Source organism: Monodelphis domestica, chromosome 1, assembly GCF_027887165.1.
Source record: "Monodelphis domestica isolate mMonDom1 chromosome 1, mMonDom1.pri, whole genome shotgun sequence".
Lineage (NCBI taxonomy): Eukaryota > Metazoa > Chordata > Mammalia > Didelphimorphia > Didelphidae > Monodelphis > Monodelphis domestica.
The window spans coordinates 283,750,277-283,764,271 of NC_077227.1; the positions used below are offsets into that span (position 1 = coordinate 283,750,277).

General features: G+C 34.5%; 2 protein-coding genes across 2 annotated transcripts in view; one reads left to right on the top strand and one right to left on the bottom strand.

The window, feature by feature from the left end:
* Positions 1-13,995, top strand: part of KLHDC2 (kelch domain containing 2) — a 31,511-nt gene that overhangs the window by 7,613 nt on the left and 9,903 nt on the right. Inside the window, exon 3 of the mRNA XM_007473128.3 lies at positions 13,382-13,499. Within this exon, the coding sequence (XP_007473190.1) occupies positions 13,382-13,499 (118 nt within the window). The remainder of the gene's footprint in view (positions 1-13,381; positions 13,500-13,995) is intronic.
* NEMF (nuclear export mediator factor) overlaps positions 527-13,995 on the bottom strand; it is a 91,991-nt gene continuing 78,522 nt past the window's right edge. Inside the window, exon 34 of the mRNA XM_056810961.1 lies at positions 527-725. The gene's annotated coding sequence lies outside the window, so the exon portion shown is untranslated. The remainder of the gene's footprint in view (positions 726-13,995) is intronic.

Genomic DNA, 13,995 nt, shown 5'->3' on the forward strand with positions numbered 1-13,995 from the left:
GGAAGAAGCAACTGTATGAAAGTTCTTGTTCCATTCAATGAAGGTCTCAATGAATTATGCTAAATTAATGTGCTTTAGAAAATCATGTGTGTGTGTGTGTGTGTGTGTGTGTGTGTGTGTGTGTGTGTGTGTGTGTGTGTGTGTGTGTTTCTCACCGAATTTTAAGAAGGGACTTTGGGCCAGAGATTCTTAACCTTCTTTTGTTTCATGGACCCATTTGGTGGTCTGGTGAAGTTAAAGACTCCTCAGAATAATGTTTTTAAAGGCATAAATACATGTGATTATAAAGGAAACCAATAATATTGAAATACAGTTGCCAAAATATTTTCTTTTAAAGTTAATGGACCTTCAGTTAAGAATTTTTGCCTACAGAAAGGAAACTTCATCATATTATAAAATATGAGGTAGAGAAAATTCCCATCTATTAATGGAGATAAAAAATGTTTCTAAAAATTAGATTGTCTAGATTGTATACTCCTGTAAGCAATATTCTAGTAATTCTTTTTTTTTAAATAATATTTTATTTGATCATTTCCAAGCATTATTCATTAAAGACAAAGATCATTTTCTTTTCCTCCACCCCACCCCCCATAGCCGACGTGTGATTCCACTGGGTGTCACATGTGTTCTTGATTCGAACCCATTTCTCTGTTGTCAATATTTGCATTAGAGTTTCGTTTAGAGTCTCTCCTCTGTCATGTCCCCTCAACCGCTATAGTCATCTCCTGTAAGCAATATTAAGTGGAGTATTTTGAATGAAAATAGCATAGAATCTTCTTGGTAGGAAAATAGAAGTTTTATGACATTTTATTGAGCCTAGCTTCAAATAAATAATAAAAAAAGGATATTACATAAAGAGATAATTTTTAAAAACCCTTACCTTCCATCGTAGAATCAATACTGTGTATTGGTTCTAAGGCAGAAGAGCAGTAAAGGCTAGTCAGATGGGGTTAAGTGCCTCGCATAGGGTCACACAGCTAGGAAGTATCTAAGGCCAGATTAGAACCTAGGACTGCCCATCTCTGGGCCTGACTCTCAATCCACTGAGCCACCTAGCCACCCCCAAAAAGGTAATTTCTTGCTTTTTCAATTTATTTTTGATATGACCATTTATATTTAAATCATTTGTCTACCTCAGCTTATTTTGGTGTAAGGTTGGTCGGCCCATTTTCTTTAAAAAACAACAATAAAACCCCCTTATCTTCTGTCTTGGGATCAAAACAGCTATAATGGCTAGGCAATGGGTTAAGTGACTTGCCTAGGGTGACACAGGTAGGCAGATTTGAACCCAGGATCTCCCTTCTCTAGGCCTGACTCTCAATTCACTGAACTTCTGATCTGCTTCTCTATCTAATATTTTGAGAGAATGTTTTTCAAGTTTTTCATTACACCAAAAACTGCAGCCTTTTAGTGTTGGCTAGTATGTCAGTGTTTATTTGCTTCTTTCTATATGTTACATATCCAATCTGTTCCACTAATGGAGTGGCATGGTTGAACCTGCATTTTAAGAAAAAAATTTTGGTGGCAGAAGGTTTGATGGATTGGAGTATGGAAAGACTTGAGGCAGGCAGAATGACCAACAGTAAGTATGAGTTCATGAGGGCCGGCACCAAATTGGTAGCAGTTAGAAAAAAAGATGACATGTTTGAGAGAGGTTGCAACAGTGAAATCAACAGGCCTTGGCAACAGATTAGATATGGGAGGAGTGAGAGGCAGTGAGGAATTTAGACTGATATCTAGGTTGTGAGCCTGGGACATTGGGAGAATGGTGTTGCCCTTGACAGTAATAGAGAAGTTTGGAAAGGGGAAAGGTTTGGGGAAAAGATAATGATTTTGTTTTTGGACATGTTTAAGATGTCTATTGGTCATCCAATTCAAGATGTCTGAAAAGTAGTGGGAGATATAAAACTGGAGGTTAGCAAAGAGGTTAGGTAGATTTGAGAATCATTAGTACAGATATGGTCATTAAATCCATGGGAGCTAATGAGATCACCAAATGAAGAGAAGTGGGCCTAGGATAGAACCATGTGGTATATCTAGAGTTATAAGGCATGATCTGGATGAGCATATTAAGGAGTAGCTAGATAGGAATGTAAACCAGCAGAAGGTAGTGTTTTAAAAACCTACAGAACAGTATCAAGGAGAAGAGGGTAATTAATGGTGTCAAAAACTTGCAGAGGGATAAAAAAGAATGAGGATTGAGCAAAGGCCAAATAATGAGATTATTCAAATAGAATTTTGAAAGGGCTTTTTCTTTCTTTTTTTTCTCAGAGTTTTACTAGTAATATAAGGGAAATGCTGATTTATATCCTGAAGATTTGTTAAAGGCATTGTTTGTTTCAATTAATATTTTAGTTGACTTCCTTGAGTTCTCAAAATTAATCATTACATCATTTGTAAATAGTGATAATTTTTTTTTGTTTCTTCTATTTCTTATTATTGGCTCATAGCTATGTCATGTCTAGTATGATATTAGTGGTAATTATGGACACCCTTGCTTTTTACCCTTGTTCTTTGCAATCAATAAAACAATATTTATTAAGTGCATACTTTGTTTTAGGGTTGGGATACAAAAAAAAGCTCCCTGTCCTCAAGGAGCTTATAATTTAATGGATCTTTTTGAAAAGAGCTCTGCTTTATTTTGTTCATTTATTCCCATTACATGGAGTGCTGATTCTTAATTTTAGATCTTTTCTACCCAATTAAAGAAAAGTTTGTTTTTTCCTATGCTTTTAATTCCTTTAAATAAAAATCAGGGGAGCCAAAATGGTAGATTAGGGGCAGCCATCTAACTGAGCCTGCCCAATATTTCCTTTCAAACATCTTTAAATTAACTCCTCAGATTACATTTTGAAGTGGTAGAGCCAATAAAAAGTTGGGGTGAGGGAATTTTTAGGTCTAAGGAAACTTAAGAGGTGCACATCTGTCCTGAGCCCACATATGGCCCAGAGCTAGGGTGGAAAAGAGCTCTGGGGGTTTGATTACAAGGGAGCAAGGTCTCAGGTCATAGCTCCAAAGCAGAGAGAAATGATGTTATGTGCAGCTGCTGAAGGCCAGAGGCCTTTCCTTGGTAAAGACAAATCAGGAAAGCAGTGACCATATCTCTCCCAGGATTACTTCACCTTGGAAGTACCAAAAGCTTATAGACCCTAGAACAGTACCACAAGGAAGCCTGTAGCCTAGAATAATATCTCCTTACATCCAATAGATTGGAATTCAACTTCAACATAAAATTCAAAGTAATGAAATAAGCATACAACAAAAAGTGAATTTAACTATAAAAAGCTACTATTGTGGTGAGGAAAACCAAGATAAACCTGGAAGAAAACAACAATATGAAAACAGTTACTCAAAGATAAATGCAAGCTGAACCCAAGACCAGCAAGAATTCCTGGAAAAGAAAGAAAGAGTAGTAAAGAAAACTTGAGAAAAGAAGAGAGTGATGTAAGAAAATTATGAAAAGATTAACAGCTTGGTAAGAGGCACCAAAAAATGCTGAAGAAAATAACATTTAAAAAACAACATTGGCCTAATAGTAAAAAATAAAATAAAGTAAAAAGCACAAACATTCTCTGAAGAAAAGGACTCTTTAAAAAAGCAGAATATTTGCCAAATGGAAGAAATACAAAAGTTACTGGAGAAAAATAATTCCTTAAATATTAGAATTGGGCAAATGTGAGCTAATGACTCCATGAGACATCAAAAAACAATAAAGTCAAAAGAATGAAAAAATAGAAGAGGCCATCTCATCAGAAAAACAATTGACCTGAAAAATAGAGTTGAGGAGAGATAATTTAAGAATTGTTGGGTTACCTGAAAGTTGTAATCAAAGAAAGAGCCTAGACATCATATTTTAAGAAATTATCATGGAACTGCTTGATATCTTAGATCGAGAGAACAAAATAGAAATTGTAAGAATCTACTCATCACCTTCTGAAAGAGATCCCAAAATGAAAATTCTCCCTTTTTATCCTTAATCTGGTAATTTTGGAATATTCTTTCCAAATTCCAAAATTATCAGGTTAAGGAGAAAATATTTCCAGAAATCATTTAGCTATCATGGAGCTACTGTCACAATTACACAAAATTTAGAGGCTTCTGTGTTAAGGGAGTCAGGGGTGTTGGAATATAATATTTCCAAAGGCAAAGGAGCTAGGATTGCAACCAAGATTCAAGTCATAAGCAAAATTGAGTATAATCCTTCAGGGAGAAAAATGGATATTTAATGAAATACAAGGCTTTCAAATATTGTTTCTGAAAAGACCAGAGCTCAATAGATAATCTGACATTTAAACACAAGAGTAGAGAAGTAGAGGTAGATAGAGTACTAGGCCTGTAGTTGGTAGGGCATAGGTTCAAATCTGGCGTCAGACACTCCCTACCAGTATGACTCTGGGTAAGTCACTTAATGCTGTTTGCTCAGTCTTAGAATTGTTACTAAGACAGAAAATAGAGTGAAAAAAGACATTTTGAGAAGCATAAAAAGGTAAACATGAAAGTAATGATAAGGGACTCAACATAAAAGTAATCATAAGGGACTGAATAAAGTTAAGCTGTTTACATTGATGTATGGGATGATAATACACGTAACTCCTAAACTGTCATTATTATGGTAATAAAAAAGTTTACATAGAGGGTATGGGTATGAATTGATTATGTTAGAATGATCTGTCTCAAAAAAAATTTAGGTGAGGAGAAAGAAGTATGCACCGGGAAAGGGGGTAGGAGGAGGTAGAATTGAGAAAATTCTCACATAAAAGGAAAACAGGGAAGAGCTTTTACAATGGAGGGGAAAATGGGGATGTTGGTAGCCAGGTGATGTTTGATCCTCATTCTCATGGGAATTGGTTCAAAGGAAAGGAAAAAATACATATACATAGTCAGTTGGGCATAGAAATGTAACTTACCCAATCAGGAAATAGTAGAAGGAGAGAAGAGAAGGGGGAAACTGAAAGGTATATTAAGGGAAGCAGTGTTTAGAAGCAAAATCGACTTGAAGATGGGGACAGGATGAAAAAAAGAGGAAGACATAAAAGATATTGAGAATGGAGGGTAATCATAACTGAATGTGAATAAAAAGAGCTTGTCCATAAAATGGAACCCCTTAACAGAATAGATTAAAAACCAAAATTCAACAATACATTATTTATAAAAGACACTTATAATTTTGCTAAAAGGTACCACAGACAAGGAATGTTAAAAAATTTTACAGCAAATTTCCCTTCTAAGGGCCTCATTTTTCACATATATATGTTGAGTACAGAATTTAATCAAATTTATAAAAATAAAGAACATTCCCCAATTAAGAAATGGTCACAGGATAGAAACAGGAAGTTTTCAGAGGAAGAAATCAAAGCTATCTAAAGTCATGAAAAAATGCTCTAAATCACTGTTAGAGAAATGCCAATTTAAAAACAATTCTGAGGTACAACCTTATACCTATCAGAAATGACAAATGCTGGAAAAATTAGGTATAGTAATAACCTACTGGAAGATTAGTAGCAGAGTATAGTAAACCATTCTGGAGAACAATTTGGAACTCTGACCAACGGGCTATTGAATTGTGCATACTCTGACTCAGCAATATCACTGCTAGTTCTGTATCCCAAAGAGATGAAATAAAAAAGGAAAAAGACTAAAGTATTTATAGAAGTTTGTTATGTAATGGCAGAGAATTGGAAATCAAGGTGATGCTCATGAATTGGGGGATGGATAAACAAAATTGTGGCCTATGATTGTGATGTTGTGCTATAAGAAATAATGATGAGGAATGGTTTCAGAAAAACATGTTAAGACCTATATGAAATAAAGCAAGATGAACTGAGAAGTAGATCATTGTACCCAGTAACAGCAATGTTGTAATTATGATAAAATATGAAAGATTTAGCTGCTTTGATAAAATAATAATCTTATGCCAATTCCAAAGGATTTGTGACAAAAAAAAATGGCCATCCAATTTCAGAGAACTGAATGTAAATTGAAGTATAGTTTTCTTGCTTTACTTTTCTTGTTTTTGAAATATGGTTGATAATGGAAATGTTTTGCATGATTTTACTCATATAATTGATATATTGGTTGCATTTTCATTGGGTGGACAAGAGATGAGAGGGAGAGAATTTAAAACTCAATCTAAAAAGAAAAGAATGCTAGAAATAAGTTTTAAAAATAAGAAAAGGTATCATATCCACATAACTTTTGCAACTTCTGCAGTTATATCTATATGTCCTTTTGATGTGTTTTTTTTTCATGTTCATAGTTTTCCTAATTCTGAAATGACTGCATTCCTGGAATAAATTTAATGTGACAATAGTGTATAATCTTTTTGGTATGTTATTTTAGTTTCTTAATGTGATATTTAAATTTTGTTTCAGTATTTATTAGGAATATTTATCTGTAGTATATTTCTCTCATATCTATTCCTTATTTAAAAATCAAGAACATTTTTATATCTTTGAAGGATTGTATGTTTATATTTAAAATTTTTAAATTATATCTATTTAGCCTTTCCCCTCCCCACACCATGGAAGGCATCATCTGGCAAAATATAGATTATGTCTTTCATTTATTTTTCACATCTCATTTCATTCTTTGGAGGTAAACATTCACAGGTTATTCTTCATATATTAAATCTGTAGCCATATATTAATGTTCTCTTGGTTCTACTTGTGTCATTCTTCATTGTCTCATTTAGTTCTTTCCAAGTTTAAAAAAATTAATCTGTTCATTTCTTTGTTCATATTATTAAAAAGAGTATATGTTAGAATTACTTGTAAATTTATCTGGAACTGTTCTTCTCTCCCCCCCCCCCCCCCCCAGTTCATTTATAGCTTTTTCAGTTATTTTTTTTTCTGATTGGATTGTTTTATATTTCTGCTGTAATCTGGATATTTTTGTATATTTTAAAAATATCAATTTCCTTTTAGTTGACAATTCTGACATATGCTGGGCAAAATAGTTTATAAAGATTTCTTTTATTTCTTTTTATTTATTGTGAATTCTTTTTCATTGCAGCTAAGTGGCTTAGTTGGCCAAATCTTTTCATTTCTTTGTTCATATTTTTAAAAATAGTGTATGTTAGAATTGTTCTTTTAATGTGTGATAAAATTACTTGTAAATTTATCTGGGACTTTTTTTTCTTTGTGAATTCATTTATAGCTTTTTCAAATTTGTTTTTCTGAGATTGGATTGTTTGTTTCTACTGTAATCTGGATATTTTTGTATATTTACCTTTAAAAAAAACAAACAACCTTTTCCTTCTGTCTTAGAATCAGTACTTTGTATTGGTTTCAAGGCAGAAGAGTGGTAAGGGTTAGGCAGTGGGTATTACTTGTCTTGCCCAGGGTCACACAGCTAGGAAGTATCTGAGGCCAGATTTGAACCAAGGACCTCCTATCTCTAGGCCTGGCTATCAATCTACTGAGCCATCTAGCTGCCCCATATTTTTAAATTATCCATTTCCTCTTTTTTTTTTTTGGAAATTTTATTAAATTAGTTAATATAGAATATTTTCCCATAAGAAGCATGTTCTTTCCCTCCCCTCTGCCTACCCCCTCCTGTAGCTAATGTGCAATTCCACAGGGTTTTACATATGTCATTGATCAGGACCTATTTCCGTATTATTGATATTTTCATTAGGGTGATTATTTAGAGTTTATATCCCCAATCATATCCACATCAACCCATGTGATCAAGCAGTTGTTTTTCTTCTGTTTCTATTCCCACAGTACTTCCTCTGAATATGAATAGCATTCTTTCTCATAAGTCCCTCAGAATTGTCCTGGATCATTGCATTGCTGCTAGTAGAGAAGTCCATTACATTCAATTGTACCACAGTCTCTGTACAATGTTCGCCTGGTTCTGCTCCTTTCACTCTGCATCAATTCCTGGAGGTCCTTCTAGTCCACATGGAATTCCTCCAGTTCATTATTCCTTTGGGCACAATAGTATTTCATCACCAACAGATACCACAATTTGTTCAACCATTCCCCAATTGGAGGGCATCCCCTCATTTTCCAATTTTTTGCAATCACAAAGAGTGTGGCTATGAATATTCTTGTATAAGTCTTTTTTCTTATTATCTCTTTGGGGTACAAACCCATCAGTGGTATGGCTAAATCAGAGGGCAGACAGTCTTTTATCGCCCTTTGGGCATAGTTCCAGATTGCCTTTCAGAATAGTTGGATCAATTCACAACTCCACCAGCAATGCATTAATGTCCCCACTTTGCCACATCCCCTCCAACACTTATTACTTTCCTTTGCTGTCATGTTAGCCAATCTGCTAGATGTAAGGTGATACCATAGAGTTGTTTTGATTTGCATTTCTTTGATTATAAGAGATTTAGAACCCTTTTTCATGTGCTTATTAATAGTTTTGATTTTTTTATCTGAAAATTGCCTGTTCATGTCCGTTACCCATTTATCAATTGGGAATGGCTTGATTTTTTTGGTACAATTGATTTAGCTCCTTATAAATTTGAATTATTAGGGGGCAGCTGGGTGACTCAGTGAATTGAGAGTCAGGCCTAGAGATGGGAGGTCCTAGATTCAAATCTGGCCTCAGACACTTCCCAGTTGAGGGACCCTGGGCAAGTCACTTGACCCCCATTGCCTAGCCCTTACCACTCTCCTGCCTTGAAGCCAATACACAGTATTGACTCCAAGACAGAAGGTACATGTTTTTAAAAAAAACAAATAAATAAATTTGAGTTATTAGACCTTTGTTAGAGGTTTTTGTTATAAAGATTTTTCCCCAATTTGTTGCTTCTCTTCTAATTTTGATTGCATTTGGTTTTGTTTGTAGAAAACCTTTTAAATTTAATGTTAACAAAATTATTAATTTTGCATTTTGTAATTCTAACTCTCTTGCTTGGTCTTAAAATATTTCCTTTCCCAAAGATCTGGCAGGTATACTATTCTGTGTTCACCTAATTTACTTATAGTTTCCTTCTTTATATTCAAATCATTCACTCAATCAGAATTTATCTTGGTATAGGGTGTGAGATGTTGATCTAAACCTAATCTCTCCCATACTGTTTTCCAATGTTCCCAGAAGTTTTTGTCAAATACTGGATTTTTGTCCCAAAATCTGGGATCTTTGTAGACTGTCTTGCTGAGGTCACTTATCCCCAAGTCTATTCCACTGATCCTTCTTTTAGCAAGTACCATATTGTTTTTTGTTTGTTTGTTTTTTTTTAAACCCTTACCTTCCATCTTGGAGTCAATACCATCTTGGAGTCAATACTGTGTATTGGTTCCAAGGCAGAAGAGTGGTAAGGGCTAGGCAATGGGGGTCAAGTGACTTGCCCAGGGTCACACAGCTGGGAAGTGTCTGAGGCTGGATTTGAACCTAGGACCTCCTGTCTCTAGGGCTAGCTCTCAATCCACTGAGCTACCCAGCTGCCCCCCTATATTGTTTTGATGACCACTGCTTTATAGTATAGTTTGAGATCTGGTACTGCAAGGCCCTCTTCCTTCATTTTTTTTTCATTATTTCCCTGGATATCCTTGATCTTTTGTTCTTCCAAATGAACTTTGTTATAGTTTTTTTCTAATTCAGTAAAAAAGTTTCTTGGTAGTTTGGAGGGTATGGCACTAAATAAGTAAATTAGTTTTTGGGTAGGATTTTTATTTTTATTATATTGGCAAACCTATCCATGAGCAATTAATGTTTTTCCAGTTATTTAGATATAGTTTTAATTGTGTGGAAAGTGTTTTGTAGTTGTGTTCATATAGTTCCTGTCTTGGCAGATAGATTCCTAAGTATATATTTTCTGTTGTCTTGAGTGATTTTAAATGGAATTTCTCTTGGTCCAGGGATGGATTGGAAGTATATGGAAATACTGATGATTTATGTGGGTTTATTTTGTATCCTGCAATTTTGCTAAAGTTATTATTTCTACTAGCTTTTTAGTGGATTCTCTAGGAGTCTTTAAGTAGACCATCATATCATCTGCAAAGAGTGATAGCTTGGTCTCATTACCTATGCCTTCAATTTCTTTTTCTTCTCTAATTGCTATTGCTGGTGTTTCTAGTACAATGTTAAATAATAGAGGTGCTAATGGGCATCCATCCTTGTTTCATTCCTGATCTTATTGGAATTGCTTCTAATTTATCCCCATTTGCAGATGATGCTTGCTGATGGTTTTAGATCCATTTCCTTTCAAATGACAATTCTTCTGACATGTTGGGCAAAATAGTTTATAAAGATTTTTTTTTTATTGTGAATTCTTTTTCATTGCAGCTAAGTGGCTTAGAAGTCACTTTTAAATCAGGAAGACTTCAGTTCAAATCCAGCCTCAGACTCTTACTATCTGGGCAAGTTATCCTCTGAGCTTCTTTATCTGTAAAATGGGAACATTAGGGTTCAGAGGGGGACACTTCATCCTTATTTAGTCCTTTCCAATGTCTTTTGACTCCTTAATTTGCATTTGGAAGTTGCTACTCATCTCTGACCTTTTCATTAAGGGTCCTTCTAAGTTTTTTACCTTATGATGGTTGTACAGTGGAGTGTGAAGTTAGGAAGACCTGAGTTTAAATACTCCCTCAGTTACGTGTATTTTTTGGCAAGTTTACTAAACTCTTATTAGCCTTAGTTTTATCTGGAACATATGGATAACAATACAGATAACACTAGATAACAAAATGAGGCTATCAAAGTACCCCACCTCAAATGATTGATGTGAGGGATTTAAGTAAAATAATATGTAAAGTGCTTCTAGTAGCCACGGTTATTATTTTTTCCCTTTGAATTATACTTTTTTTCAGGTTAAGTTATTCTTGGTTGTAAGTCTATCTTTTGCCTTTTTTCAAATTGTACTCTCAATTTTAAGTGATCTTCATAGTTGGCTTCTTGGTACAAGAACTCTTTTGGAATATTTGTAGTATTTTTTCTTTGACATGGGAGCTCTTAATTTTGGCTGACTTACCTGGGAATTTTCATTTTGAGATTTTTTTCATGGGGGTGATAAAAGATATTTTTACTTTGTACTTCACTTCTAATAGGAGCAGTTTTCATTGATCATTTCTTGAAATGTAGTATTCAAGCTCTTTTGTTATGGCTTTTAGGTACTATGATGTTTAGAGTTTTTTCCCTTGGGCTATATTTTAGATCAGTTTTTATATGAGGTACTTCATATATCTTATCTTTACCCAAATTTTTTTTTTACTTTAACATTTCCTATTATTTTATAGTCATTAATTTCTTTTTTGGTCTATTCTAATTTTCAGAGAGCTGTTTTTTATCTTTTGAATTAAGTTGTTAATTCTTTTAAGTTTTTCTTTTAACTCTTTTCCCCCCAATTCTTTCCTTTAGAAATCACATTTAATTTATGATTTTTCAAACTCATTATTCCTTTCAGAACTTATTGATATAGAGTTAAACTCTTCTTTTTGATTTATGATCTGGTTATACCTTTTATTTTGGCTGTCTTTCTTTTGCCTCCTCATTTTTTGAAGTTTACTTCCCAAATTGGGAGTTTGTGTTAGGATCACTGTACTTTTTTGGAGAAGGCCTGTTGGACCTTTGTTTGGTTCTGATCTCTGGTGTCCTATTTTCTGAGGGGCTTCCTCAGATGGCTTAAATATCAAGTAAAATGGATGTTTCCATATATGTAGAACAGAAAAGGGGGATTGTACATGAAATTGCAGATCTATTATGTATAGCTTACTTTTAAAAAAAACTTTAGATAAGTTCATCCTGTAGATTTTAAAGCTGTCCTTCTTGATGGACTTTTTCTTTTCTTCTTTCTTTTCTGTATTAAAAAAAAATTCTCCCAGGTTTCTCCCTATTTTGCTGTATAATCTCTCACCCTCCATTTGTCCTAATTAAGGGAAGGGATTGGGGAAACCAAGTCTTTGTGAATGTGTCTAGTTAACAAATTCCTACATTGGCTAGATTTTTTAATGTCTTACTGTGTACCTTGAGTACATTACTTTTTTTAAAGAGATGGTCAGTATGTTTATTCATCAGTCCATCATGAAGTCCTTTTTTATCAGTCTCTATCAATCTTGGCCCTGCATTGAACAGAGTTCTCAAGTCTTTCAAAATTGTTCACTTTGCTCTGTATCAATATATGTAGGTCTTCCCAAACTTCTTTGAAACTCATTTTATCTTTTCTTACAGTATAATAATATTCTATTATATACTTTAATTTGATTAACTATTTCCCAAAACAAAATGAGCTAGTACATTTGGGTCCTTTCCCTCTTTCTTTAATCTCCTCAGAATGGTGGTATCACTGGCTTAAAGTATAGTTTAATGATTGTTTGAGGGTCAGAGGCCCAAATTGTTAGCCAGAATAATTGTACCATTTTATAGCTTCACCAACAATACTTTAATGTACTTGTGGGACCTATACACTTTCAGTTTGCCCTGATTTAGGGTCAATTCTGATTGCTGCTATTCTTCTGATCTGACTTTTTTTAAGTTGGTGACCCATGCAGGCTTGCTTCCGTTGTAATTCTAGTAGACTACTGCTGGCCCCTGATAGGTGAACCTACCTTGAAAGTCTTCAGGGTCAATCTTAGACTGAATGTAATGGGCTGTTTAGTCAGCTTTATACTTCAAACTGTTCTGCAGGCTATTTGTAAGAGTCTGTTGGTCCCAGAGTTGAATAGTAGAAAGACAGACAATTGTTCTAAGGAGATTGCAAACTCTTCTAATGCCCCCCCCCCCCCAATTTATTTTTTGTTTGTTGTTGTTGTTGTTTTAAATAAAACCCTTACTTTACCTTCTGTCTTGGAATCAATACTGTGTATTGATTCCAAGGCAGAAGAGTGGTGAGGGCTAGGCAATTGGGATTAAGTGATTTACCCAGGGTTACACATTTGGGAAGTGCCTGAGGTCAGATTTGTATCTAGGACCTCCCATCTCTTGGCCTGGGTGTCAATCCACTCAGCGACTCAGCTGCACCCAAAATTCCATCTTTTTTAAAACCTGTTTTCTATTAAATGATATCACAAAGACAGTGGAGAGGTGCTTGGTATATATGTATAGGATGCAAGATATAACCAATGAGGAGATTTGAAAACTATGAGTAAAAGATGTCATCAGTGGAAATGGACAACCAATGTTACAAGATATTACACATTAAATGCACATTAAATGGTGAATTTATATGAGGATGTGGATAAGGGACACAGAATAGGCAGGTAAGAGGTGAAAGCTATATTGTTGGAGGGAGCTTCTAAATTTGGGTAGGCTATTAATTGATCTAGATGACCACTGAGGTCCCTTCCAACTCTGCTTCTGTAAGAATTTTTTCCCTTTACTGTTGGGAGAAAATGTCAGATTTGAAAAAACTGATATTCCTAAACTAGTTTACTCATTTGTCCCGTCTTTGGAAAGGGTGTTAACATTCAGATTTTTTATTTCCCATAAGGACGAAGAAAAACACTGAAGGTGATGTTCCCCCTTCTATGTCAGGGAGTTGTGCTGTTTGTGTAGATAGGGTGCTATACTTATTTGGAGGACATCATTCAAGAGGCAATACGAATAAGGTTTGTGTTTTCAAGAATTTAAAGTTCTCTTTTTCTACTTTTTGAAGCAATGAGTTTGGGGATACTAGATTTTTTAGGTTATTCAAGTAAACTGAAAGGATTTACTTTTTTACTTTACTATTTTAAAAACGTGTTGGCCAGATATAATATATTGCCTTTAGTATTTTGGCTGCAAAAATTTATATTTTTCTGCAAACTTATTTGTGCGTTATCTGACTTAACATTTCTTTTGAAGGTAGGTTTGTTCCTTATAATTGAATGTTATTGTAAGAATTAAAATTAATCTACAGTAATGTAGAATGTTATATTTTCAGGTTTATTAATGATCATTAGATATAAAGGAATAAAAGGGATACAAAATAAAAAGCACCTGCCCATGGCTAATTAGTCTGCTTAACCCCCACCCCCACCTGCACTTAAATCACCACCATATTTGCGACATCAAGCCAAAGACAGAGAGAGCAAGACTGCCCACTCAGTTTATTTCTGGGAATGT